The sequence below is a fragment of the Salvelinus namaycush genome, chromosome 17 (assembly GCF_016432855.1).
Source record: "Salvelinus namaycush isolate Seneca chromosome 17, SaNama_1.0, whole genome shotgun sequence".
Taxonomy (NCBI): domain Eukaryota; kingdom Metazoa; phylum Chordata; class Actinopteri; order Salmoniformes; family Salmonidae; genus Salvelinus; species Salvelinus namaycush.
The window spans coordinates 20,123,432-20,148,095 of record NC_052323.1 but is presented as its reverse complement, the minus strand read 5'-3'; the positions used below and the strand labels follow the sequence as shown (position 1 = coordinate 20,148,095).

General features: G+C 47.6%; 1 protein-coding gene across 1 annotated transcript in view; it reads right to left on the bottom strand.

Moving 5' to 3' along the window:
- LOC120062412 (cohesin subunit SA-2-like) overlaps window positions 1–22,077 on the bottom strand; it is a 45,865-nt gene extending 23,788 nt beyond the window's left edge. The window contains exons 1-17 of the mRNA XM_039012376.1: window positions 21,933–22,077; window positions 18,830–18,947; window positions 18,608–18,686; window positions 17,519–17,662; window positions 17,125–17,298; window positions 16,735–16,939; window positions 16,469–16,620; window positions 14,407–14,480; window positions 14,184–14,307; window positions 13,925–14,023; window positions 12,443–12,522; window positions 12,249–12,356; window positions 11,678–11,789; window positions 11,429–11,546; window positions 11,247–11,350; window positions 11,051–11,143; window positions 10,853–10,942 (exon numbers count right to left, since the gene is read on the bottom strand). Of these exons, the coding sequence (XP_038868304.1) occupies window positions 10,853–10,942; window positions 11,051–11,143; window positions 11,247–11,350; window positions 11,429–11,546; window positions 11,678–11,789; window positions 12,249–12,356; window positions 12,443–12,522; window positions 13,925–14,023; window positions 14,184–14,307; window positions 14,407–14,480; window positions 16,469–16,620; window positions 16,735–16,939; window positions 17,125–17,298; window positions 17,519–17,662; window positions 18,608–18,686; window positions 18,830–18,873 (1,800 nt within the window). The 5' untranslated portion in view covers window positions 18,874–18,947; window positions 21,933–22,077. The remainder of the gene's footprint in view (window positions 1–10,852; window positions 10,943–11,050; window positions 11,144–11,246; window positions 11,351–11,428; window positions 11,547–11,677; window positions 11,790–12,248; window positions 12,357–12,442; window positions 12,523–13,924; window positions 14,024–14,183; window positions 14,308–14,406; window positions 14,481–16,468; window positions 16,621–16,734; window positions 16,940–17,124; window positions 17,299–17,518; window positions 17,663–18,607; window positions 18,687–18,829; window positions 18,948–21,932) is intronic.
- Between the last annotated feature and the right edge of the window lie 2,587 nt (window positions 22,078–24,664).

The following is a 24,664-nucleotide window of genomic DNA, read 5'->3' as shown; positions in this document are numbered from 1 at the left end:
GGGTCGGGGGTTAGAGCTTGAATTAGACTACAGCGTAGGGTCGGGGGTTAGAGCTTGAATTAGACTACAGCGTAGGGTCGGGGGTTAGTTTGAATTAGACTACAGCGTAGGGTCGGGGGTTTGAATTAGACTACAGCATAGGGTCGGGGTTTGAATTAGACTACAGCGTAGGGTCGGGGGTTTGAATTAGACTACAGCGTAGGGTCGGGGGTTTGAATTAGACTACAGCGTAGGGTCGGGGGTTTGAATTAGACTACAGCGTAGGGTCGGGGGTTAGAGTTTGAATTAGACTACAGCGTAGGGTCGGGGGTTAGAGTTTGAATTAGACTACAGCGTAGGGTCGGGGGTTAGAGTTTGAATTAGACTACAGCGTAGGGTCGGGGGTTAGAGTTTGAATTAGACTACAGCGTAGGGTCGGGGGTTAGAGTTTGAATTAGACTACAGCGTAGGGTCGGGGGTTAGAGTTTGAATTAGACTACAGCGTAGGGTCGGGGGTTAGAGTTTGAATTAGACTACAGCGTAGGGTCGGGGGTTAGTTTGAATTAGACTACAGTGTAGGGTCGGGGGTTTGAATTAGACTACAGCGTAGGGTCGGGGGTTAGAGTTTGAATTAGACTACAGTGTAGGGTCGGGGGTTAGAGTTTGAATTAGACTACAGCGTAGGGTCGGGGGTTTGAATTAGACTACAGCGTAGGGTCGGGGGTTAGTTTGAATTAGACTACAGCGTAGGGTCGGGGGTTAGTTTGAATTAGACTACAGTGTAGGGTCGGGGGTTTGAATTAGACTACAGCGTAGGGTCGGGGGTTTGAATTAGACTACAGCGTAGGGTCGGGGGTTAGAGTTTGAATTAGACTACAGTGTAGGGTCGGGGGTTAGAGTTTGAATTAGACTACAGCGTAGGGTCGGGGGTTTGAATTAGACTACAGCGTAGGGTCGGGGGTTAGAGTTTGAATTAGACTACAGCGTAGGGTCGGGGGTTAGAGTTTGAATTAGACTACAGTGTAGGGTCGGGGGTTAGAGTTTGAATTAGACTACAGCGTAGGGTCGGGGGTTTGAATTAGACTACAGCGTAGGGTCGGGGGTTAGAGTTTGAATTAGACTACAGCGTAGGGTCGGGGGTTAGAGTTTGAATTAGACTACAGCGTAGGGTCGGGGGTTAGAGTTTGAATTAGACTACAGCGTAGGGTCGGGGGTTAGAGCTTGAATTAGACTACAGCGTAGGGTCGGGGGTTAGAGCTTGAATTAGACTACAGTGTAGGGTCGGGGGTTTGAATTAGACTACAGTATAGGGTCGGGGGTTTGAGTTTGAATTAGACTACAGCGTAGGGTCGGGGGTTAGAGTTTGAATTAGACTACAGTGTAGGGTCGGGGGTTAGTTTGAATTAGACTACAGCGTAGGGTCGGGGGTTTGAATTAGACTACAGCGTAGGGTCGGGGGTTAGAGTTTGAATTAGACTACAGCGTGGGGCGGGGGTTAGTTTGAATTAGACTACAGCGTAGGGTCGGGGGTTTGAATTAGACTACAGCGTAGGGTCGGGGGTTTGAATTAGACTACAGCGTAGGGTCGGGGGTTAGAGTTTGAATTAGACTACAGCGTAGGGTCGGGGGTTAGAGTTTGAATTAGACTACAGCGTAGGGTCGGGGGTTAGAGTTTGAATTAGACTACAGTGTAGGGTCGGGGGTTAGAGTTTGAATTAGACTACAGCGTAGGGTCGGGGGTTTGAATTAGACTACAGCGTAGGGTCGGGGGTTAGAGTTTGAATTAGACTACAGCGTAGGGTCGGGGGTTAGAGTTTGAATTAGACTACAGCGTAGGGTCGGGGGTTTGAATTAGACTACAGCGTAGGGTCGGGGGTTTGAATTAGACTACAGCGTAGGGTCGGGGGTTTGAATTAGACTACAGCGTAGGGTCGGGGGTTAGAGTTTGAATTAGACTACAGCGCAGGTCGGGGGTTAGAGTTTGAATTAGACTACAGTGTAGGGTCGGGGGTTTGAATTAGACTACAGTGTAGGGTCGGGGGTTAGAGTTTGAATTAGACTACAGTGTAGGGTCGGGGGTTAGAGTTTGAATTAGACTACAGCGTAGGGTCGGGGGTTTGAATTAGACTACAGCGTAGGGTCGGGGGTTAGAGTTTGAATTAGACTACAGCGTAGGGTCGGGGGTTAGAGTTTGAATTAGACTACAGCGTAGGGTCGGGGGTTTGAATTAGACTACAGCGTAGGGTCGGGGGTTTGAATTAGACTACAGCGTAGGGTCGGGGGTTTGAATTAGACTACAGCGTAGGGTCGGGGGTTAGAGTTTGAATTAGACTACAGCGCAGGGTCGGGGGTTAGTTTGAATTAGACTACAGTGTAGGGTCGGGGGTTTGAATTAGACTACAGTGTAGGGTCGGGGGTTAGAGTTTGAATTAGACTACAGTGTAGGGTCGGGGGTTAGAGTTTGAATTAGACTACAGCGTAGGGTCGGGGGTTAGTTTGAATTAGACTACAGCGTAGGGTCGGGGGTTAGAGTTTGAATTAGACTACAGCGTAGGGTCGGGGGTTAGAGTTTGAATTAGACTACAGTGTAGGGTCGGGGGGTTAGAGTTTGAATTAGACTACAGCGTAGGGTCGGGGGTTTGAATTAGACTACAGCGTAGGGTCGGGGGTTAGAGTTTGAATTAGACTACAGCGTAGGGTCGGGGGTTAGAGTTTGAATTAGACTACAGCGTAGGGTCGGGGGTTTGAATTAGACTACAGCGTAGGGTCGGGGGTTAGTTTGAATTAGACTACAGTGTAGGGTCGGGGGTTTGAATTAGACTACAGTGTAGGGTCGGGGGTTAGAGTTTGAATTAGACTACAGTGTAGGGTCGGGGGTTAGAGTTTGAATTAGACTACAGTGTAGGGTCGGGGGTTAGAGTTTGAATTAGACTACAGTGTAGGGTCGGGGGTTAGTTTGAATTAGACTACAGCGTAGGGTCGGGGGTTAGTTTGAATTAGACTACAGCGTAGGGTCGGGGGTTAGAGTTTGAATTAGACTACAGTGTAGGGTCGGGGGGTTAGAGTTTGAATTAGACTACAGCGTAGGGTCGGGGGTTTGAATTAGACTACAGCGTAGGGTCGGGGGTTTGAATTAGACTACAGCGTAGGGTCGGGGGTTAGAGTTTGAATTAGACTACAGCGTAGGGTCGGGGGTTAGAGTTTGAATTAGACTACAGCGTAGGGTCGGGGGTTTGAATTAGACTACAGCGTAGGGTCGGGGGTTAGAGTTTGAATTAGACTACAGCGTAGGGTCGGGGGTTAGAGTTTGAATTAGACTACAGCGTAGGGTCGGGGGTTTGAATTAGACTACAGCGTAGGGTCGGGGGTTAGAGTTTGAATTAGACTACAGCGTAGGGTCGGGGGTTAGAGTTTGAATTAGACTACAGTGTAGGGTCGGGGGGTTAGAGTTTGAATTAGACTACAGCGTAGGGTCGGGGGTTTGAATTAGACTACAGCGTAGGGTCGGATGTTAGAGTTTGAATTAGACTACAGCGTAGGGTCGGGGGTTAGAGTTTGAATTAGACTACAGCGTAGGGTCGGGGGTTTGAATTAGACTACAGCGTAGGGTCGGGGGTTAGTTTGAATTAGACTACAGTGTAGGGTCGGGGGTTTGAATTAGACTACAGTGTAGGGTCGGGGGTTAGAGTTTGAATTAGACTACAGTGTAGGGTCGGGGGTTAGAGTTTGAATTAGACTACAGTGTAGGGTCGGGGGTTAGAGTTTGAATTAGACTACAGTGTAGGGTCGGGGGTTAGTTTGAATTAGACTACAGCGTAGGGTCGGGGGTTAGTTTGAATTAGACTACAGCGTAGGGTCGGGGGTTAGAGTTTGAATTAGACTACAGTGTAGGGTCGGGGGGTTAGAGTTTGAATTAGACTACAGCGTAGGGTCGGGGGTTTGAATTAGACTACAGCGTAGGGTCGGGGGTTTGAATTAGACTACAGCGTAGGGTCGGGGGTTAGAGTTTGAATTAGACTACAGCGTAGGGTCGGGGGTTAGAGTTTGAATTAGACTACAGCGTAGGGTCGGGGGTTTGAATTAGACTACAGCGTAGGGTCGGGGGTTAGAGTTTGAATTAGACTACAGTGTAGGGTCGGGGGTTAGAGTTTGAATTAGACTACAGCGTAGGGTCGGGGGTTTGAATTAGACTACAGCGTAGGGTCGGGGGTTAGAGTTTGAATTAGACTACAGCGTAGGGTCGGGCGTTAGAGCTTGAATTAGACTACAGCGTAGGGTCGGGCGTTAGAGCTTGAATTAGACTACAGTGTAGGGTCGGGGGTTTGAATTAGACTACAGTATAGGGTCGGGGGTTTGAGTTTGAATTAGACTACAGCGTAGGGTCGGGGGTTAGAGTTTGAATTAGACTACAGTGTAGGGTCGGGGGTTAGTTTGAATTAGACTACAGCGTAGGGTCGGGGGTTTGAATTAGACTACAGCATAGGGTCGGGGTTTGAATTAGACTACAGCGTAGGGTCGGGGGTTAGAGTTTGAATTAGACTACAGCGTAGGGTCGGGGGTTAGTTTGAATTAGACTACAGCATAGGGTCGGGGTTTGAATTAGACTACAGCGTAGGGTCGGGGGTTAGAGTTTGAATTAGACTACAGCGTAGGGTCGGGGGTTAGAGTTTGAATTAGACTACAGCGTAGGGTCGGGGGTTAGAGTTTGAATTAGACTACAGCGTAGGGTCGGGGGTTAGAGTTTGAATTAGACTACAGCGTAGGGTCGGGGATTAGAGTTTGAATTAGACTACAGCGTAGGGTCGGGGGTTAGAGTTTGAATTAGACTACAGCGTAGGGTCGGGGGTTAGTTTGAATTAGACTACAGCGTAGGGTCGGGGGTTAGAGTTTGAATTAGACTACAGCGTAGGGTCGGGGGTTAGAGTTTGAATTAGACTACAGCGTAGGGTCGGGGGTTAGAGTTTGAATTAGACTACAGCGTAGGGTCGGGGGTTAGAGTTTGAATTAGACTACAGCGTAGGGTCAGGGGTTAGAGTTTGAATTAGACTACAGCGTAGGGTCGGGGGTTAGAGTTTGAATTAGACTACAGTGTAGGGTCGGGGGTTAGTTTGAATTAGACTACAGCGTAGGGTCGGGGGTTAGAGTTTGAATTAGACTACAGCGTAGGGTCGGGGTTAGAGTTTGAATTAGACTACAGCGTAGGGTCGGGGGTTAGAGTTTGAATTAGACTACAGTGTAGGGTCGGGGGTTAGAGTTTGAATTAGACTACAGTGTAGGGTCGGGGGTTAGTTTGAATTAGACTACAGTGTAGGGTCGGGGGTTAGTTTGAATTAGACTACAGCGTAGGGTCGGGGGTTTGAATTAGACTACAGCGTAGGGTCGGGGGTTAGAGTTTGAATTAGACTACAGCGTAGGGTCGGGGGTTAGAGTTTGAATTAGACTACAGTGTAGGGTCGGGGGTTAGAGTTTGAATTAGACTACAGCGTAGGGTCGGGGGTTTGAATTAGACTACAGCGTAGGGTCGGGGGTTAGAGTTTGAATTAGACTACAGCGTAGGGTCGGGGGTTAGAGTTTGAATTAGACTACAGCGTAGGGTCGGGGGTTTGAATTAGACTACAGCGTAGGGTCGGGGGTTAGAGTTTGAATTAGACTACAGCGTAGGGTCGGGGGTTAGAGTTTGAATTAGACTACAGCGTAGGGTCGGGGATTAGAGTTTGAATTAGACTACAGCGTAGGGTCGGGGGTTAGAGTTTGAATTAGACTACAGCGTAGGGTCGGGGGTTAGAGTTTGAATTAGACTACAGCGTAGGGTCGGGGGTTAGAGTTTGAATTAGACTACAGCGTAGGGTCGGGGGTTAGAGTTTGAATTAGACTACAGCGTAGGGTCGGGGGTTAGAGTTTGAATTAGACTACAGCGTAGGGTCGGGGGTTAGAGTTTGAATTAGACTACAGCGTAGGGTCGGGGGTTAGAGTTTGAATTAGACTACAGCGTAGGGTCGGGGATTAGAGTTTGAATTAGACTACAGCGTAGGGTCGGGGGTTAGAGTTTGAATTAGACTACAGCGTAGGGTCGGGGGTTAGTTTGAATTAGACTACAGCGTAGGGTCGGGGGTTAGAGTTTGAATTAGACTACAGCGTAGGGTCGGGGGTTAGAGTTTGAATTAGACTACAGCGTAGGGTCGGGGGTTAGAGTTTGAATTAGACTACAGCGTAGGGTCGGGGGTTAGAGTTTGAATTAGACTACAGCGTAGGGTCAGGGGTTAGAGTTTGAATTAGACTACAGCGTAGGGTCGGGGGTTAGAGTTTGAATTAGACTACAGCGTAGGGTCGGGGGTTAGTTTGAATTAGACTACAGCGTAGGGTCGGGGGTTAGAGTTTGAATTAGACTACAGCGTAGGGTCGGGGGTTAGAGTTTGAATTAGACTACAGCGTAGGGTCGGGGGTTAGAGTTTGAATTAGACTACAGCGTAGGGTCGGGGGTTAGAGTTTGAATTAGACTACAGCGTAGGGTCAGGGGTTAGAGTTTGAATTAGACTACAGCGTAGGGTCGGGGGTTAGAGTTTGAATTAGACTACAGCGTAGGGTCGGGGGTTAGAGTTTGAATTAGACTACAGCGTAGGGTCGGGGGTTAGAGTTTGAATTAGACTACAGTGTAGGGTCGGGGGTTAGTTTGAATTAGACTACAGTGTAGGGTCGGGGGTTAGTTTGAATTAGACTACAGCGTAGGGTCGGGGGTTAGAGTTTGAATTAGACTACAGCGTAGGGTCGGGGGTTAGTTTGAATTAGACTACAGCGTAGGGTCGGGGGTTAGAGTTTGAATTAGACTACAGCGTAGGGTCGGGGGTTAGAGCTTGAATTAGACTACAGCATAGGGTCGGGGGTTAGAGTTTGAATTAGACTACAGCGTAGGGTCGGGGGTTAGAGTTTGAATTAGACTACAGCGTAGGGTCGGGGGTTAGAGTTTGAATTAGACTACAGCGTAGGGTCGGGGGTTAGAGTTTGAATTAGACTACAGCGTAGGGTCGGGGGTTAGAGTTTGAATTAGACTACAGCGTAGGGTCGGGGGTTAGAGTTTGAATTAGACTACAGCGTAGGGTCGGGGGTTAGAGTTTGAATTAGACTACAGCGTAGGGTCGGGGGTTAGAGTTTGAATTAGACTACAGCGTAGGGTCGGGGGTTAGTTTGAATTAGACTACAGTGTAGGGTCGGGGGTTAGAGTTTGAATTAGACTACAGCGTAGGGTCGGGGGTTAGAGTTTGAATTAGACTACAGCGTAGGGTCGGGGGTTAGAGTTTGAATTAGACTACAGCGTAGGGTCGGGGGTTAGAGTTTGAATTAGACTACAGTGTAGGGTCGGGGGTTTGAATTAGACTACAGCGTAGGGTCGGGGGTTAGAGTTTGAATTAGACTACAGCGTAGGGTCGGGGGTTTGAATTAGACTACAGCGTAGGGTCGGGGGTTAGAGTTTGAATTAGACTACAGCGTAGGGTCGGGGGTTAGAGCTTGAATTAGACTACAGCGTAGGGTCGGGGGTTAGAGTTTGAATTAGACTACAGCGTAGGGTCGGGGGTTAGTTTGAATTAGACTACAGTGTAGGGTCGGGGGTTTGAATTAGACTACAGCGTAGGGTCGGGGGTTAGAGTTTGAATTAGACTACAGTGTAGGGTCGGGGGTTAGAGTTTGAATTAGACTACAGCGTAGGGTCGGGGGTTTGAATTAGACTACAGCGTAGGGTCGGGGGTTAGAGTTTGAATTAGACTACAGCGTAGGGTCGGGGGTTAGAGTTTGAATTAGACTACAGTGTAGGGTCGGGGGTTAGAGTTTGAATTAGACTACAGCGTAGGGTCGGGGGTTTGAATTAGACTACAGCGTAGGGTCGGGGGTTAGAGTTTGAATTAGACTACAGCGTAGGGTCGGGGGTTAGAGTTTGAATTAGACTACAGTGTAGGGTCGGGGGTTAGAGTTTGAATTAGACTACAGCGTAGGGTCGGGGGTTTGAATTAGACTACAGCGTAGGGTCGGGGGTTTGAATTAGACTACAGCGTAGGGTCGGGGGTTTGAATTAGACTACAGCGTAGGGTCGGGGGTTAGAGTTTGAATTAGACTACAGCGTAGGGTCGGGGGTTAGAGTTTGAATTAGACTACAGCGTAGGGTCGGGGGTTAGAGCTTGAATTAGACTACAGCGTAGGGTCGGGGGTTAGAGTTTGAATTAGACTACAGCGTAGGGTCGGGGGTTAGAGTTTGAATTAGACTACAGCGTAGGGTCGGGGGTTAGAGCTTGAATTAGACTACAGTGTAGGGTCGGGGGTTTGAATTAGACTACAGCGTAGGGTCGGGGGTTAGAGCTTGAATTAGACTACAGCGTAGGGTCGGGGGTTAGAGTTTGAATTAGACTACAGCGTAGGGTCGGGGGTTAGAGTTTGAATTAGACTACAGCGTAGGGTCGGGGGTTTGAATTAGACTACAGCATAGGGTCGGGGGTTAGAGTTTGAATTAGACTACAGCGTAGGGTCGGGGGTTAGTTTGAATTAGACTACAGCGTAGGGTCGGGGGTTTGAATTAGACTACAGCGTAGGGTCGGGGGTTAGAGTTTGAATTAGACTACAGCGTAGGGTCGGGGGTTAGAGTTTGAATTAGACTACAGCGTAGGGTCGGGGGTTTGAATTAGACTACAGCGTAGGGTCGGGGGTTTGAATTAGACTACAGCGTAGGGTCGGGGGTTAGAGTTTGAATTAGACTACAGCGTAGGGTCGGGGGTTAGAGTTTGAATTAGACTACAGCGTAGGGTCGGGGGTTAGAGCTTGAATTAGACTACAGTGTAGGGTCGGGGGTTTGAATTAGACTACAGCGTAGGGTCGGGGGTTAGAGCTTGAATTAGACTACAGCGTAGGGTCGGGGGTTAGAGTTTGAATTAGACTACAGCGTAGGGTCGGGGGTTAGAGTTTGAATTAGACTACAGCGTAGGGTCGGGGGTTAGAGTTTGAATTAGACTACAGTGTAGGGTCGGGGGTTAGTTTGAATTAGACTACAGCGTAGGGTCGGGGGTTTGAATTAGACTACAGCATAGGGTCGGGGGTTAGTTTGAATTAGACTACAGCGTAGGGTCGGGGGTTTGAATTAGATTACAGCGTAGGGTCGGGGGTTAGAGTTTGAATTAGACTACAGCGTAGGGTCGGGGGTTAGAGTTTGAATTAGACTACAGCGTAGGGTCGGGGGTTAGAGTTTGAATTAGACTACAGCGTAGGGTCGGGGGTTTGAATTAGACTACAGCGTAGGGTCGGGGGTTAGAGTTTGAATTAGACTACAGCGTAGGGTCGGGGGTTAGAGTTTGAATTAGACTACAGCGTAGGGTCGGGGGTTAGTTTGAATTAGACTACAGCGTAGGGTCGGGGGTTTGAATTAGACTACAGCGTAGGGTCGGGGGTTAGAGTTTGAATTAGACTACAGCGTAGGGTCGGGGGTTAGAGTTTGAATTAGACTACAGCGTAGGGTCGGGGGTTTGAATTAGACTACAGCGTAGGGTCGGGGGTTTGAATTAGACTACAGCGTAGGGTCGGGGGTTTGAATTAGACTACAGCGTAGGGTCGGGGGTTAGAGTTTGAATTAGACTACAGCGTAGGGTCGGGGGTTAGAGTTTGAATTAGACTACAGCGTAGGGTCGGGGGTTAGTTTGAATTAGACTACAGCGTAGGGTCGGGGGTTAGTTTGAATTAGACTACAGCGTAGGGTCGGGGGTTAGAGTTTGAATTAGACTACAGCGTAGGGTCGGGGGTTAGAGTTTGAATTAGACTACAGCGTAGGGTCGGGGGTTAGAGTTTGAATTAGACTACAGCGTAGGGTCGGGGGTTAGAGTTTGAATTAGACTACAGCGTAGGGTCGGGGGTTAGAGTTTGAATTAGATTACAGCGTAGGGTCGGGGGTTAGAGTTTGAATTAGACTACAGCGTAGGGTCGGGGGTTAGAGTTTGAATTAGACTACAGCGTAGGGTCGGGGGTTAGAGTTTGAATTAGACTACAGCGTAGGGTCGGGGGTTAGAGTTTGAATTAGACTACAGCGTAGGGTCAGGGGTTAGAGTTTGAATTAGACTACAGCGTAGGGTCGGGGGTTAGAGTTTGAATTAGACTACAGCGTAGGGTCGGGGGTTAGAGTTTGAATTAGACTACAGCGTAGGGTCGGGGGTTAGAGTTTGAATTAGACTACAGTGTAGGGTCGGGGGTTAGAGTTTGAATTAGACTACAGCGTAGGGTCGGGGGTTAGAGTTTGAATTAGACTACAGCGTAGGGTCGGGGGTTAGAGTTTGAATTAGACTACAGCGTAGGGTCGGGGGTTAGAGTTTGAATTAGACTACAGTGTAGGGTCGGGGGTTAGTTTGAATTAGACTACAGTGTAGGGTCGGGGGTTAGAGTTTGAATTAGACTACAGTGTAGGGTCGGGGGTTAGTTTGAATTAGACTACAGCGTAGGGTCGGGGGTTAGAGTTTGAATTAGACTACAGCGTAGGGTCGGGGGTTAGAGTTTGAATTAGACTACAGCGTAGGGTCGGGGGTTAGAGTTTGAATTAGACTACAGCGTAGGGTCGGGGGTTAGAGTTTGAATTAGACTACAGTGTAGGGTCGGGGGTTAGTTTGAATTAGACTACAGCGTAGGGTCGGGGGTTAGTTTGAATTAGACTACAGTGTAGGGTCGGGGGTTAGTTTGAATTAGACTACAGCGTAGGGTCGGGGGTTAGTTTGAATTAGACTACAGCGTAGGGTCGGGGGTTAGAGTTTGAATTAGACTACAGTGTAGGGTCGGGGGTTAGTTTGAATTAGACTACAGCGTAGGGTCGGGGGTTAGTTTGAATTAGACTACAGTGTAGGGTCGGGGGTTAGACCTTCTCCAGTCGTCCTGTGGTGTAGATATCCAGGTCAAAAAACTGAGGCAGCTGCAGCAGGTTGGTCACCTTTTCTGAATCTATGGAGTACTGAAACAAAGAGGCAGCACACTCACACACAGTACTGCAGGCAGGGGACACAGACTAGAACACGGGTTTATTACAGAGGGTAGTGGGGGTGAAGGTGTAGTGTCCTACTTTGGACAGCAGAGGAGGCAATGCCACAGCAAACAGCTCTGTCATCCTGGTCCTGTCATCTAGCTGAGTCTTCTTCTCCTTCGCTGTCATCACCTGGGGGGTGGGGGGGGGAGAAATAGTTGCCGTTTCTCTTTTGCTAAGTGGAAGGCAAGAAAAAATAGAAGAGAATGTTGATGCCCAGTCTAAAGTCTCTCACCCTCTTCCCGGTTCCGCGGCCTACGGGCGGGTGGCACTCTGCAGCCTGGCGCACCGTACACAGCATTATCTCTATGAGAGCCGTCTCCTGTCTGTCTGTCAGGGCTACACACACCAGATACATTAGAGACCACATTTAGGGGTTATGGGTCAGAGGTCAAGAATAGAAGTCAGAGATCATACCTTCCTCCCCTGGCACAGGGTCATCCAGTAGCAGGCTGGTCATACACTCCCAGTCCTTCAACAGGTCTGCTCCACTCTCCCACAGAGAGTCCACCAGGTACGCAGCATGCTCATGGAGCTGAAAAATGCACAGAGACGGGCAGAGTGTGGGTGGGTGGATTTCCCCCCCAGTGAGTCTTGTAAGTATGTTGCATGTTCATGGAGGTAGAGAGAGAATGTGTGTGTGTGAAGCGTTGCGTGTGTGTGTACCTCGCTCTCCAGGAAGAAGAAAACAGTAGTTTTGATGAGGTTGGCGTTGGGGCTTTGTCTTCCTCTCCTCTTGGGGGCGCCCTCCTCTTCCGGCTCCCGCGTACTGAACAGTCTGGAGAGAAGTTACTAGTATTAGATATAGAAATATAAAACTATATCAAAGTATATAAACCTCAGCTCAACATTTGCCCAGACTACATAAAACAGACAAGGAATATGTCTACGGCAGAAAAAAAACAGATCCCAGATTAACAAACCTCTTTCTCTCTCTCTCGCTCCTTCTGTTGCTTTCTCAAGTTCTCATGCCTGTACTCTCCTCCTCACACTCCCTTTCTCCTGCTGCCTGTCCCGTCTCCTCTTATCCTAACCTCTCTACCTTCCTCTCTTCAGCTCTGCTCGCTCTCTCTCTCACACTGTTCCAGGGAAGGGATTTTTAGCATGACATTTGTCAGGACAATGTCTTGAGATGCAACATATTGTTTTCAACAGTGTTGTGATTGATTGATCTGACTTAAGAGAAAAGACACGATAGAAGAACGTGTGACAATGGATTAAATGTAAAAAATCCTACTTCTTGAAGAGGAACTCCCCGGCTGCTATGGCGACCGGTCGGTGGGCGGAGTAGACCAGGTGATAGACGCTCTCACAGTCCTCCGGGCTCAGCACCTCATCTGTACTACTGTAACACACACACAGTACATATTAAACACACACATTAAAACACACCTCCACACCCACTGTGACAGCTGATCTGTAGAAACTTACTGTAGTACCAGAGTGAGCAGTTTTATTGCTTGTACGGCGACGTCATATTCCTTGTCCAGAGTCATGGAGACAATGCGGTCCTGTGAAGAGAGGAAATTAATGACAAAGATTTCAGATTTAGCTGAAATACATCTACTCAAATTAAACAGGGCATAGTAGTGGGTTAGTCAGAAAATACACTACATAGCCAAAATGATGTGGACACGTTTTTGTCAAACATCTTATTCATGGGCATTAATATGGAGTTGGTCCCCCCTTTGCCGATATAACAGCCTCCACTCTTCTGGGATGGCTTTCCACTAGATGTTGGAATATTGCTGCTGGGACTTGCTTCCATTCAGCCACAAGAGCATTAGTGAGGTCGGGCACTGATTTTAGGCGATTAGGCCTGGCTCGTGTTCCAATTCATCCCAAAGGTGTTCGATGGGGTTGAAGTCAGGGCTCTGTGCAGGCCAGTCAAGTTCATCCACATCGATCTCAACAAACCCTTTCTGTTTGGACCTCGCTTTGTGCACGGGGGCATTGTCATGCCGAAACAGGAAAAAGCCTTCCCCAAACTGTTGCCAAATTTGGAAGCACAGAATTGTCTAGAATGTCATTGTATTCTGTAGCGTTACGATTCCCTTCACAGTAACTAAGGGGCCTAGCCCAAACCATGAAAAACAGCCCCAGACCATTATTCCTCCTCTATCAAACTTCTAAGTTGGCACTATGCATTCGGCCAGGTAGTGTTCTCCTGGCATTTGCCAAACCCAGATTCGTCCGTCGGACTGCCAGATGGTGAAGCGTGATTCATCACTCCAGGAAACGCGTTTCCACTGCTCCAGAGTCCAATGGTGGCGAGCTTTACACCACTCCAGCAGACGCTTGGCATTAAGCATTGGGGATCTTAGGCTTGTGTGCGGCTGCTCGGCCATGGAAACCCATTTCATGAAACTCCCGACGAACAGTCTTGTGCTGACGTTGATTCTAGCAGGGCAGAAATTTAACAAACTGAATTGCTGAAAAGGTGGCATCCTATGACGGTGCCACGTTGAAAGTCACTGAGCACTTCAGTAAGGCCATTCTACTGCCAGTGTTTGTCTATGGAGATTGCATGGCTGTGTGCTCGATTTTATACACCCGTCAGCAACAGTTGTGGTTGAAATAGCAGACTCTGCTAATTTGAAGGGGTTTCCACATACTTTTGGCAATGTAGTGTACCTACTCAAAATCAACAGGGCATAGTAGTGGATTAGCTATAGTGCATCCAGTATGGTTGAGTGGTTGTCGGACATGGTCTTGTGTGGGGCTCAGTTGGTATAGCATGGTACTTGCAACATTTAATTCCCGCTGGGCACACCCATATGAAAATGCATGAACGCAACTACTGTAAGTCGCTTTGGATAAAGAGTCTGCTAAACGGCAAAGAAAGTTATGAAAGTTTAGCCTTGAGGTAACCAGTTGTAGTGTATTGATGTGTCCACCAGGTGGCGCTCTGACCTTGAAGCGGCTGGTGAACAGCTCCAGTCTGGTGTTCAGTTCTCTGTTGTAGTAGAGTCCCTGCAGCGCTGTCAAACATTTCAGACGCACCTCGCCTTGCTACACACACACACACACACACACACACACACGTTGGAATTACACACGTTTGTAACACACACAAATATATATATAAACTCATTAGAATTGCACACACTCCTAACTCAAACACCTTGCTAACAATGCATACACACTCGCTCTCTCCCTCCCTCCTCCTCACCTTGTCGTGCATGGTCCAGCCTACGTATTTCAGGTAGCTGTCATTGAGGAAGGCGTCACTGTAGAGCTTCATCCACATTCCTATCTCCTCTATAGTGATAGCTCTGATCTCTGCTATGGCATCACTGTAACAACACACACAACTGTCATCATCATATCTTCTATACAGAGGGAGAATGTATCTATGATCATTTCTGTGATGGAACAATGGACAGGTCACGTACCGATATCTGTGTACAAACACACCCTTGAATATAGCATTCATCATGTTTTCAATTTCGTCCTGATTTTCTTGAAGCTGAAATTAGAACGAGGAATCAGTAAGAACACATTTTGATCAGGGTTCACCAGGCTGGATGGACGTGATTATTCACCAAGAGCAAGACAACCAAACACCACAGAAGAGACAGCTAGTATAGTTATCAAGACAACCAAACACCACAGAAGAGACAGCTAGTACAGTTATCAAGACAACCAAACACCACAGAAGAGACAGCTAGTATAGTTATCAAGACAACCAAACACTACAGAAGAGACAGCTAGTACAGTTATCAAGACAACCAAACACCACAGAAGAGACAGCTAGTATAGTTATCAAGACAACCAACCACCACAGAAAAGACAGCTAGTATAGTTATCAAGACAACCAACCACTACAGAAGAGACAGCTAGTATAGTTATCAAGACAACCAAACACCACAGAAGAGACAGCTAGTATAGTTATCAAGACAACCAACCACCACAGAAGAGACAGCTAGTATAGTTATCAAGACAACCAACCACCACAGAAGAGACAGCTAGTATAGTTATCAAGACAACCAAACACCACAGAAAAGACAGCTAGTACAATTATCAAGACAACCAACCACCACAGAAGAGACAGCTAGTATAGTTATCAAGACAACCAACCACCACAGAAGAGACAGCTAGTATAGTTATCAAGACAACCAACCACCACCGAAGAGACAGCTAGTATAGTTATCAAGACAACCAACCACCACAGAAGAGACAGCTAGTATAGTTATCAAAGCATTGTAGTGTATAATTAGTGAAATGCTGTAGTAGTAGGAGCCGGCAGATGGAAGCCCAGTGGGACAGTGTTATGTAAGCCAGAACACAGCCATTGATGCCAGCTCAGCCACAGGGCCTAGTAGTATGCATGCATGTATGTATGCATGTATGTATGTGCGTGCCTGTCTGCCCCGCCCCTCCGAACTGACTAGTTATGCTCCTCAGGCATGTCTTCACGTATCCTCATCTCTAAATTGAAACACAACTCTTGTTAGGCTGCTGTAAGTGGGTAATGTGAGTGTTTTATGAAGCAGGTTCTCAGAAGCAATGAGATCAGCCAACACTAAAGAAAATGTGAGCCAAACTAACCTTAAAACCAAAGGTCCAAGAAGCCTTACACAGTTACACCCCTAACCCAGGAGGAGCCTAACCCCTAACCCAGGAGGAGCCTAACCCCTAACCCAGGAGGAGCCTAACCCAGGAGGAGCCTAACCCAGGAGGAGCCTAACCCAGGAGGAGCCTAACCCCTAACCCAGGAGGAGCCTAACCCCTAACCCAGAAGGAGCCTAACCCCTAACCCAGAAGGAGCCTAACCCAGGAGGAGCCTAACCCAGGAGGAGCCTAACCCCTAACCCAGGAGGAGCCTAACCCCTAACCCAGGAGGAGCCTAACCCCTAACCCAGAAGGAGCCTAACCCAGGAGGAGCCTAACCCCTAACCCAGAAGGAGCCTAACCCAGGAGGAGCCTAACCCCTAACCCAGGAGGAGCCTAACCCAGGAGGAGCCTAACCCCTAACCCAGAAGGAGCCTAAACCCTAACCCAGGTGGGGCCTAACCCCTAACCCAGGTGGGGCCTAACCCAGGAGGAGCCTAACCCCTAACCCAGAAGGAGCCTAACCCAGGAGGAGCCTAACCCCTAACCCAGGAGGAGCCTAACCCCTAACCCAGGAGGAGCCTAACCCCTAACCCAGGAGGAGCCTAACCCCTAACCCAGGAGGAGCCTAACCCAGGAGGAGCCTAACCCCTAACCCAGAAGGAGCCTAACCCAGGAGGAGCCTAACCCCTAACCCAGGAGGAGCCTAACCCAGGAGGAGCCTAACCCCTAACCCAGAAGGAGCCTAAACCCTAACCCAGGTGGGGCCTAACCCCTAACCCAGGAGGAGCCTAACCCCTAACCCAGGAGGAGCCTAACCCAGGAGGAGCCTAACCCAGGAGGAGCCTAACCCAGGAGGAGCCTAACCCAGGAGGAGCCTAACACTGACCTCATCCCTCTCACCTCTTTGCGTTTCTGCAGCAGTAGCTCCAGCCGGTCGTTGGCTCTCTTAGCGACCATCTTGTTTCTCTCTGTCTCATACTGCCGCTGTGTGTTGTCCATGTTGATGCTCAGGTTCAGAGCTACATTTACCAGGGCTGTCATCAGTTTCATAGCTACACACACATACACACAGTTAATCAGCGTACCCGTGTGCCCAGGGAAGACGGAAATAACCGACCAATTCAGACAGACATATCCCCTGACAACACCCATTCTCTCTCCCTTACCTGCCAGTGTGCTGGTGTGCCTGAAGGCTCGGACCTGTGAGTCCGACAGTCCGGTGAGGAGCGATATGACCGTGTCCATGAGGTACTCATCATAGATGATGCTGTACTGACACTGTCTCACCAAGACAGCAATGAACTCACAGAAACTACCCTTGAACTTCTTCCACAGTGGACCTGCCATGGTCAGAGGATAGTCTCCGCTGTCCTATAGAGCGGGAGGAGGAGGGTGGAGAGAGAGAAGGTTTATGGGAGTTATGGCTTCACTATTGCATGCAACTCAAAGAGAGGGTAATGACATTTAAAACTAAACCAATCAGCTGGTACATTTCAGGTGACCGACTAAACTTCAACCCAGAGTGATGCACCTACCACGTCTCACACAAAACCTACCTCGTCAAACTCCTCTGTCATCCTCCTGATGATCTCAGAGTTCTGCATGTTTCGGAACATCTCTCCACTGACCACTCCTTTACAGCCAGAACACTGGATGAAGAAGTTGATCAGGTCTAGCAGAGCCATGTCCCTGTCGGTTTTATACGCCTCAATCCAGTCATCCACCACAGACTGGAGCCAGGACAAACAGCAGAGATAGACAATAAGTACAACTAAAACACAGTCCCCGAGGTTCAACTCTAATAAAGCTGATCTGGTTATTAGATAATCAAATAAACTATTGGCCTGTTAAAGGGCCTAGCCAGTTCTGTGTGTAGGCTCTCATGCATTGTTACACATACATACATACATACATACATACATACATACATACATACATACATACACTAACCTGCATGGCGCTCTTGCCCATCTTGACAACCTCAAACAGCATTAGGTTCTCCATGCCATTCTCCTGGTAGTGGCCGTTCATCCTCCCTGCTCCTCCCGCTCCTTTACCCTTCTCTCCTGTCACCTTCTTCCCCTTCTTACCCCCCTGGGATGGGAGGGAGGGAAATCAATAAAGGGTTAAACAGCATAATGCTTACTAATATGGCCAGAGACAGTAGCTTGGGGAAGAGGTTCTAATTCTATGTTGTAGAGCTTGGGGAAGAGGTTCTAATACTATGTTGTAGAGCTTGGGGAAGAGGTTCTAATACTATGTTGTAGAGCTTGGGGAAGAGGTTCTAATTCTATGTTGTAGAGCTTGGGGAAGAGGTTCTAATTCTATGTTGTAGAGCTTGGGGAAGAGGTTCTAATTCTATGTTGTAGAGCTTGGGGAAGAGGTTCTAATTCTATGTTGTAGAGCTTGGGGAAGAGGTTCTAATGCTATGTTGTAGAGCTTGGGGAAGAGGTTCTAATGCTATGTTGTAGAGCTTGGGGAAGAGGTTCTAATTCTATGTTGTAGAGCTTGGGGAAGAGGTTCTAATTCTATGTTGTAGAGCTTGGGGAAGAGGTTCTAATACTATGTTGTAGAGCTTGGGGAAGAGGTTCTAATTCTATGTTGTAGAGCTTGGGGAAGAGGTTCTAATACTATGTTGTAGAGCTTGGGGAAGAGGTTCTAATACTATGTTGTAGAGCTTGGGGAAGAGGTTCTAATTCTATGTTGTAGAGCTTGGGGAAGAGGTTCTAATTCTATGTTGTAGAGCTTGGGGAAGAGGTTCTAATACTATGTTGTAGAGCTTGGGGAAGAGGTTCTAATACTATATTGTAGAGCTTGGGGAAGAGGTTCTAATACTATGTTGTAGAGCTTGGGGAAGAGGTTCTAATGCTATGCTGTAGAGCTTGGGGAAGAGGTTCTAATACTATGTTGTAGAGCTTGGGGAAGAGGTTCTAATGCTATGTTGTAGAGCTTGGGGAAGAGGTTCTAATGCTATGTTGTAGAGCTTGGGGAAGAGGTTATACTATGTTGTGGTGTGTATAACTTGGGTAAGAGTTGTACCTTTCCTTTGGTTGGGTTGATACTGACATCAGGAGCCTCAGAGAAGTCTGTGTCTGAGGAGAAACGGGTGTCCGTATCCCTGGCAAAAACACACACATATATTAGAAACAGTCTGCTGCATGCTGGTTGGCACACACACACACACACACACACACACACACACACACACACACACACACACACACACACACACACACACACACAATGGAAGTAGCCACTTACTGAGGATAGTGGAACTCCGACGGTAACTCTGGTGCCGCTATCATTTCTCTAACATGTCTGATTCAACTGAAATATGAACAGACCTCAGATCCTCTGCGTCCACAAGGTAGCGTGGAACCTGGAGGAGAAAACAGAAGAGAATGCATGGGTATTGGGCTTACATTCAGAGAAGACAAGAGAGAGAGGAGTTGTTTGATAACCTGCGGATCAACTTCTACAACATACACATTGCATCCTCTTGAACAGGCCTCAATATAGTGGTGTGGGGGCTGTGCTTTTTGCAAAGTGGGTGGGGTTATATCCTTCCTGTTTGGCCCTGTCCGGGGGATATCATCGGATGGGTCCACAGTGTCTCCTGACCCCTCCTGTCTCAGCCTCCAGTATTTATGCTGCAGTAGTTTGTGTCAGGGGCTAGGGTCAGTTTGTTATATCTGGAGTACTTCTCCTGTCTTATCCAGTGTCCTGTGTGAATTTAAGTATGCTCTCTCTAATTCTCTCTTTCTTTCTCTCTCTTGGAGGACCTGAGCCCTAGGACCATGCCTCAGGACTACCTGGCATGATGACTCCTTGCAGTCCCCAGTCCACCTGGCCGTGCTGCTGCTCCAGTTTCAACTGTTCTGCCTGCGGCTACGGAACCCTGACCTGTTCACCGGACGTGCTACCTGTCCCAGACCTGCTGTTTTCAACTCTCTAGAGACAGCAGGAGCGGTAGAGATACTCTTAATGATCGGCTATGAAAAGCCAACTGACATTTACTCCCGAGGTGCTGACTTGCTGCACCCTCAACAACTACTATGATTATTATTATTTGACCATGCTGGTCATTTATGAACATTTGAACATCTTGGACATGTACTGTTATAATCTCCACCCGGCACAGCCAGAAGAGGACTGGCCACCCCTCATAGCCTGGTTCCTCTCTAGGTTTCTTCCTAGGTTTTGGCCTTTCTAGGGAGTTTTTCCTAGCCACCGTGCTTCTACACCTGCATTGCTTGCTGTTTGGGGTTTTAGGCTGGGTTTCTGTACAGCACTTTGAGATATCAGCTGATGTAAGAAGGGCTATATAAATAAATGTGCTTCGATATCTGCCAGTGGCTCATCACTGAGAAAAAACAAACAAAAATATTGCTTTCACATGGTAACAGGGGGCAGGCTCTAGCCCCCCTGTCATGCTCAGCTGTGAGCTCATTGGCTCTCTCGCTCTTTGGTTTCCAGGAAACGTCACCCATGGCTGGACATAGGAACTTCCCCCCCATGACCATATAAAGGAGTGTCAGATCCATCCTCCACTAGAGACACCAGTAGACATATACAAGGCAAATAGCAGAGAGCAGCGAGAGTGGTATACTTAACCATCATTAACAAAATTATTATATTAAAGATCACAAATATTCTTTTAAAAAATTCTTCAACGAATCAACAATATTGTCAATACTAGTATGTCATCAGGACAGGTGTGTTGAACTACAGGAGGCCAAAGTGAGCGACCCTATCCTGGGTGTGTCTTAATGACAGTCGGGGCATACTGTACTATGAAGGATTACAATAGAAGTGTGTCAATCAGAAAATGAATTGTAACGACCAACGAGAAATTGACAGTACAATAAAACTGCTCGTTTTTTTCATACAACCAGTTTGTGCTTTTGTTGCCGGATTGCAGGTTGATTAAAGTTTTGCGGGGGAGAAGTGGGGCATCTACCCTCACTAACCAGTGAGAAGTATGGAATGAGAAAAAGGTGACTTCAAACTCAACTTTAAAACGCTACTGTATATAGCTAAGTACTTGAGAGAATATCCCATGGGATCGAATTAGAACGCATGAATTCCAATACACATTTGACTTATTTCATTGAATCTAAAAGCCATCCTTGCAAGCTAAATTAATACATAATGCTTACAGCTACAACTGTATTGCAAAGCAATAAAATAGCATTAGCAAGCAACATCCTGTGTATCTTATTGCATAAGCGGAGACACTCGTGAGACAGTACTATTGCTGGCTGGTTGACAAACGCGAAGCCTTGATGGGGACTGAAAAAGTGGCGCCAAACCCGGGTCCCTGGGCAACACAAAGCGCGTAAATAACTACATTATCGATAGCTGCCAACGTCGAAATAACCAACAGAGAGCATCCTGAACTAGGCTAGCTACCATTGGCTAGGTGTGACACCCGCTCTTGGGCTTGCTCGGTCAATGTCAAGATTAGACACCGGTATCCTGGCGAGGGATTGCCCGGACTGTAGATAGCTAAACACCAGCTGTCATCAGAACGTCACCCTTAACGTTACGTACATTAAAATAACAACTTGTCTTCCGTGGATAACATTCCACCAAGAGTTTAAATTGTATCATTCAAGTAACGTCAGTACCCACTTTTCTGTAAGCTAAGTAGTTACAGTACATACAAGGTAAAAACACTAGTGAAAATATCTCCATCTTAACTGGGTAGCTAACTGACGTTAGCATAGCATAGCTGGAGCTACCATTCTCCATCTTGTTAAGTTAGCTAGCTAGTTTCCTGGCTAGTTAGCCAACTAGCCATGTTAGCGTTAGCGCCCCGTTCTAGACCGCTGGCTGCAATCGAACGGAGTTCGGATAGCCAGCCATCTTCTCAATAAAACAGTGGATATTTAGCTAGTTAGCTAATACCATGTGGCCCTCAAAGTTCGTGTAAAGATCTAAATTAGCTTGTTTATGCAACCCACTTGTTGTGGAACAACAATACAACCATATAGTTACATAAAAACACCTGGTCCTTACGTCCTCCATCTTGCCTCCGGAGTTTCGATACTGTAACGTTACCTAGCTAACGTTAACTCCCAAGTGGAAAAACATTTAATGGACGTAAACAAACACTTTATTGCATATTAGCCTAGCTAACTAGCTATCTACGTTTCAATGAAGTGAGTGTACTTTTCGGTATGCGTAACACAGATGCACGATAAACTAGACAAAAAGTAGCCTACAGCGGCTAGCTTACGACTTTCCATGGCTAGCAGTCTCCGTACTTCTAGCCTGTTAGCTAGCATGAGAAGCTAGCTACCAACAAAATTGCTACAAACCAACTAACTTCGAGATTCCACTCCGCCATTTTATAACTTACCCCGTTATTCAATTTATTTCCAAACGAGTCACTGCTTTGTTGAGTCGCTATCTGTTCTTGTTTTGATATAACCACGATATCCGCAAATGAATTTGAAACTGGCGGTCAGAGGCGGTTTTGGACGCTCTCAGTTTCACCCCGCCACTTGCTCCGTAGTAGGGTTTGTTGTTTCGACAACGAGGGGGGAGGAAAACTCCTGGTGCACAGCTGCCCTCTAGCGGCCAGAGGAAATACGTCCGTAGCCCCGTGACGATGGGGGATCTGACACCTAGCGGTTATTTACAAGGTGTGCAGCTTCCAGCTACCAGCAAGTACGTGACAGATGGGGGTGGGGATGGCCCTACCACAGAGTTTCTGAACCCAGAGGCGCAACATCAAATCAAATTTTATTAGTCACATACACATGGTTAGCAGATGTTATTGCGAGTGTAGCGAAATGCTTGTGCTTCTAGTTCCGACAGTGCAACAATATCTAACATGTAATCTAAAAATTCCACAACAACTACCTAATACACACAAATCTAAGTAAAGGAATGGAATAAGAATATTTAAACATATAAATATTTGGATGAGCAATAACAGAGCGACATAGGCAAGATGCAATTGATGGTATAAAATACAGTATATACATATGAGATGAGTAATGCAAGATATGTAAACATTATTAAAGTGTCATTATTAAAGTGACTAGTGATCCATTTATTAAAGTGGCCAATGATTTCAAGTCTGTATGTAGGCAGCAGCCTCTCTGTGTTAGTGTTGGCTGTTTAGATGGCTGTTGAGATAGAAGCTGTTTTTCAGTCTCTCGGTCCCAGCTTTGACTTGATGCACCGGTACTGACCTCACCTTCTGGGTGGTAGCGGGGTGATCAGGCAGTGGTTCGGGTTGTTGTTGTCCTTGATGATCTTTTGGCCTTCCTGTGACATCGGGTGTTGTAGGTGTCCTGGAGGGCAGGTAGTTTGCCCCCGGTTATGCGTTGTGCAGACCGCACCACCCTCTGGAGAGCCTTGTGCTTGTGGGCAGTGCAGTTGCCGTACCAGGCGGTGATGCAGCCCAGCAGGATGCTCTCTATTGTGCATCTGTAAAAGTTTGTGAGGGTTTTAGGTAACAAGCCACATTTCTTCAGTCTCCTGGGGTTGAAGAGGCGCTGTTGCGCCTTCTTCACCACACAGCTTGTGTGGGTGGACCATTTCAGTTTATCCGTGATGTGTACGTGTAACCGATGTGATGGCTAGCTAGTGCTAGGAAACATGGAAGCTAGCTAGTGCGCGCTAATAGCGCTTCAATCGGTGACGTCACTCGCTCTGAGACCTTGAAGTAGTTGTTCCCCTTGCTCTGCAAGGGCCGCGGCTTTTGTGGAGTGATGGGTAACTATGCTTTGAGGGTGGCTGTTGTCAATGTGTGCAGAGGGTCCCTGGTTCGAGCCCAGGTAAGGGCGAGGAGATGGACGGAAGCTATACTGTTACATACGCCAAGGAACTTAAAACTTTCCACCTGCTCCACTGCTGTCCCGTTGATCTGGATAGGGGGGTGCTCCCTCTGCTGTTTCCTGAAGTCCATGATCGTCTCTTTTATTTTGTTGACGTTGAGTGAGAGGTTGTTTTTCTGACACCATGCTCAGAGTGCCCTCACCTCCACCCTGTAGACTGTCTCGTCATTGTTGGTAATCAAATCAAATTTATTTATATAGCCCTTTTTACATCAGCTGATATATCAAAGTGCTGTACAGAAACCCAGCATAAAACCTCAAACAGCAAGCAATGCAGGTGTAGAAGCACTGTGGCTAGGAAAAACTCCCTAGAAAGGCCAAAACCTAGAAAGAAACCTAGAGAGGAACCATGCTATGAGGGGTGGCCTGTCCTCTTCTGGCTGTGCCGGGTGGAGATTATAACAGAACATGGCCAAAATGTTCAAATGTTCATAAATGACCAGCATGGTCAAATAATAATAATCACAGTAGTTGTCGAGGGTGCAACAAGTCAACACCTCAGGAGTAAATGTCAGTTGGCTTTTCATAGCCAATCATTGAGAGTATCTCTACCGCTCCTGCTGTCTCTAGAGAGTTGAAAACAGCAGGTCTGGGACAGGTAGCACGTCCAGTGAACAGGTCACGGTTCCATAGCCGCAGGCAGAACAGTTGAAACTGGAGCAGCAGCACGGCCAGGTGGACTGGGGACAGCAAGGAGTCATCATGCCAGGTAGTCCTGAGGCATGGTCCTAGGGCTCAGGTCCTCCAAGAGAGAGAAAGAAAGAGAGAATTAGAGAGAATTAGAGAGAGCATACTTAAATTCACACAGGACACCGGATAAGACAGGAGAAATACTCCAGATATAACAGACTGACCCTAGCCCCCCCGACACATAAACTACTGCAGCATAAATACTGGAGGCTGAGACAGGAGGGGTCAGGAGACACTGTGGCCCCATCTGATGATACCCCCGGACAAGGCCAAACAGGCAGGATATACCCCCACCCACTTTGCAAAAGCACAGCCCCCACACCACTAGAGGGATATCTTCAACCACCAACTTACCATCCTGAGACAAGGCCGAGTATAGCACACAAAGATCTCCGCCACGGAACAACCCAAGGGGGGGCGCCATCCCAGAAATCAAGCCTACTACTGTTGTGTCATCTGCAAACTTGATGATTGAGTTGGAGGTGTGCATGCCACGCAGTCGTGGGTGAACAGGGAGTACAGGAGGGGTCTTAGCACACACCCTTGTTGGGCC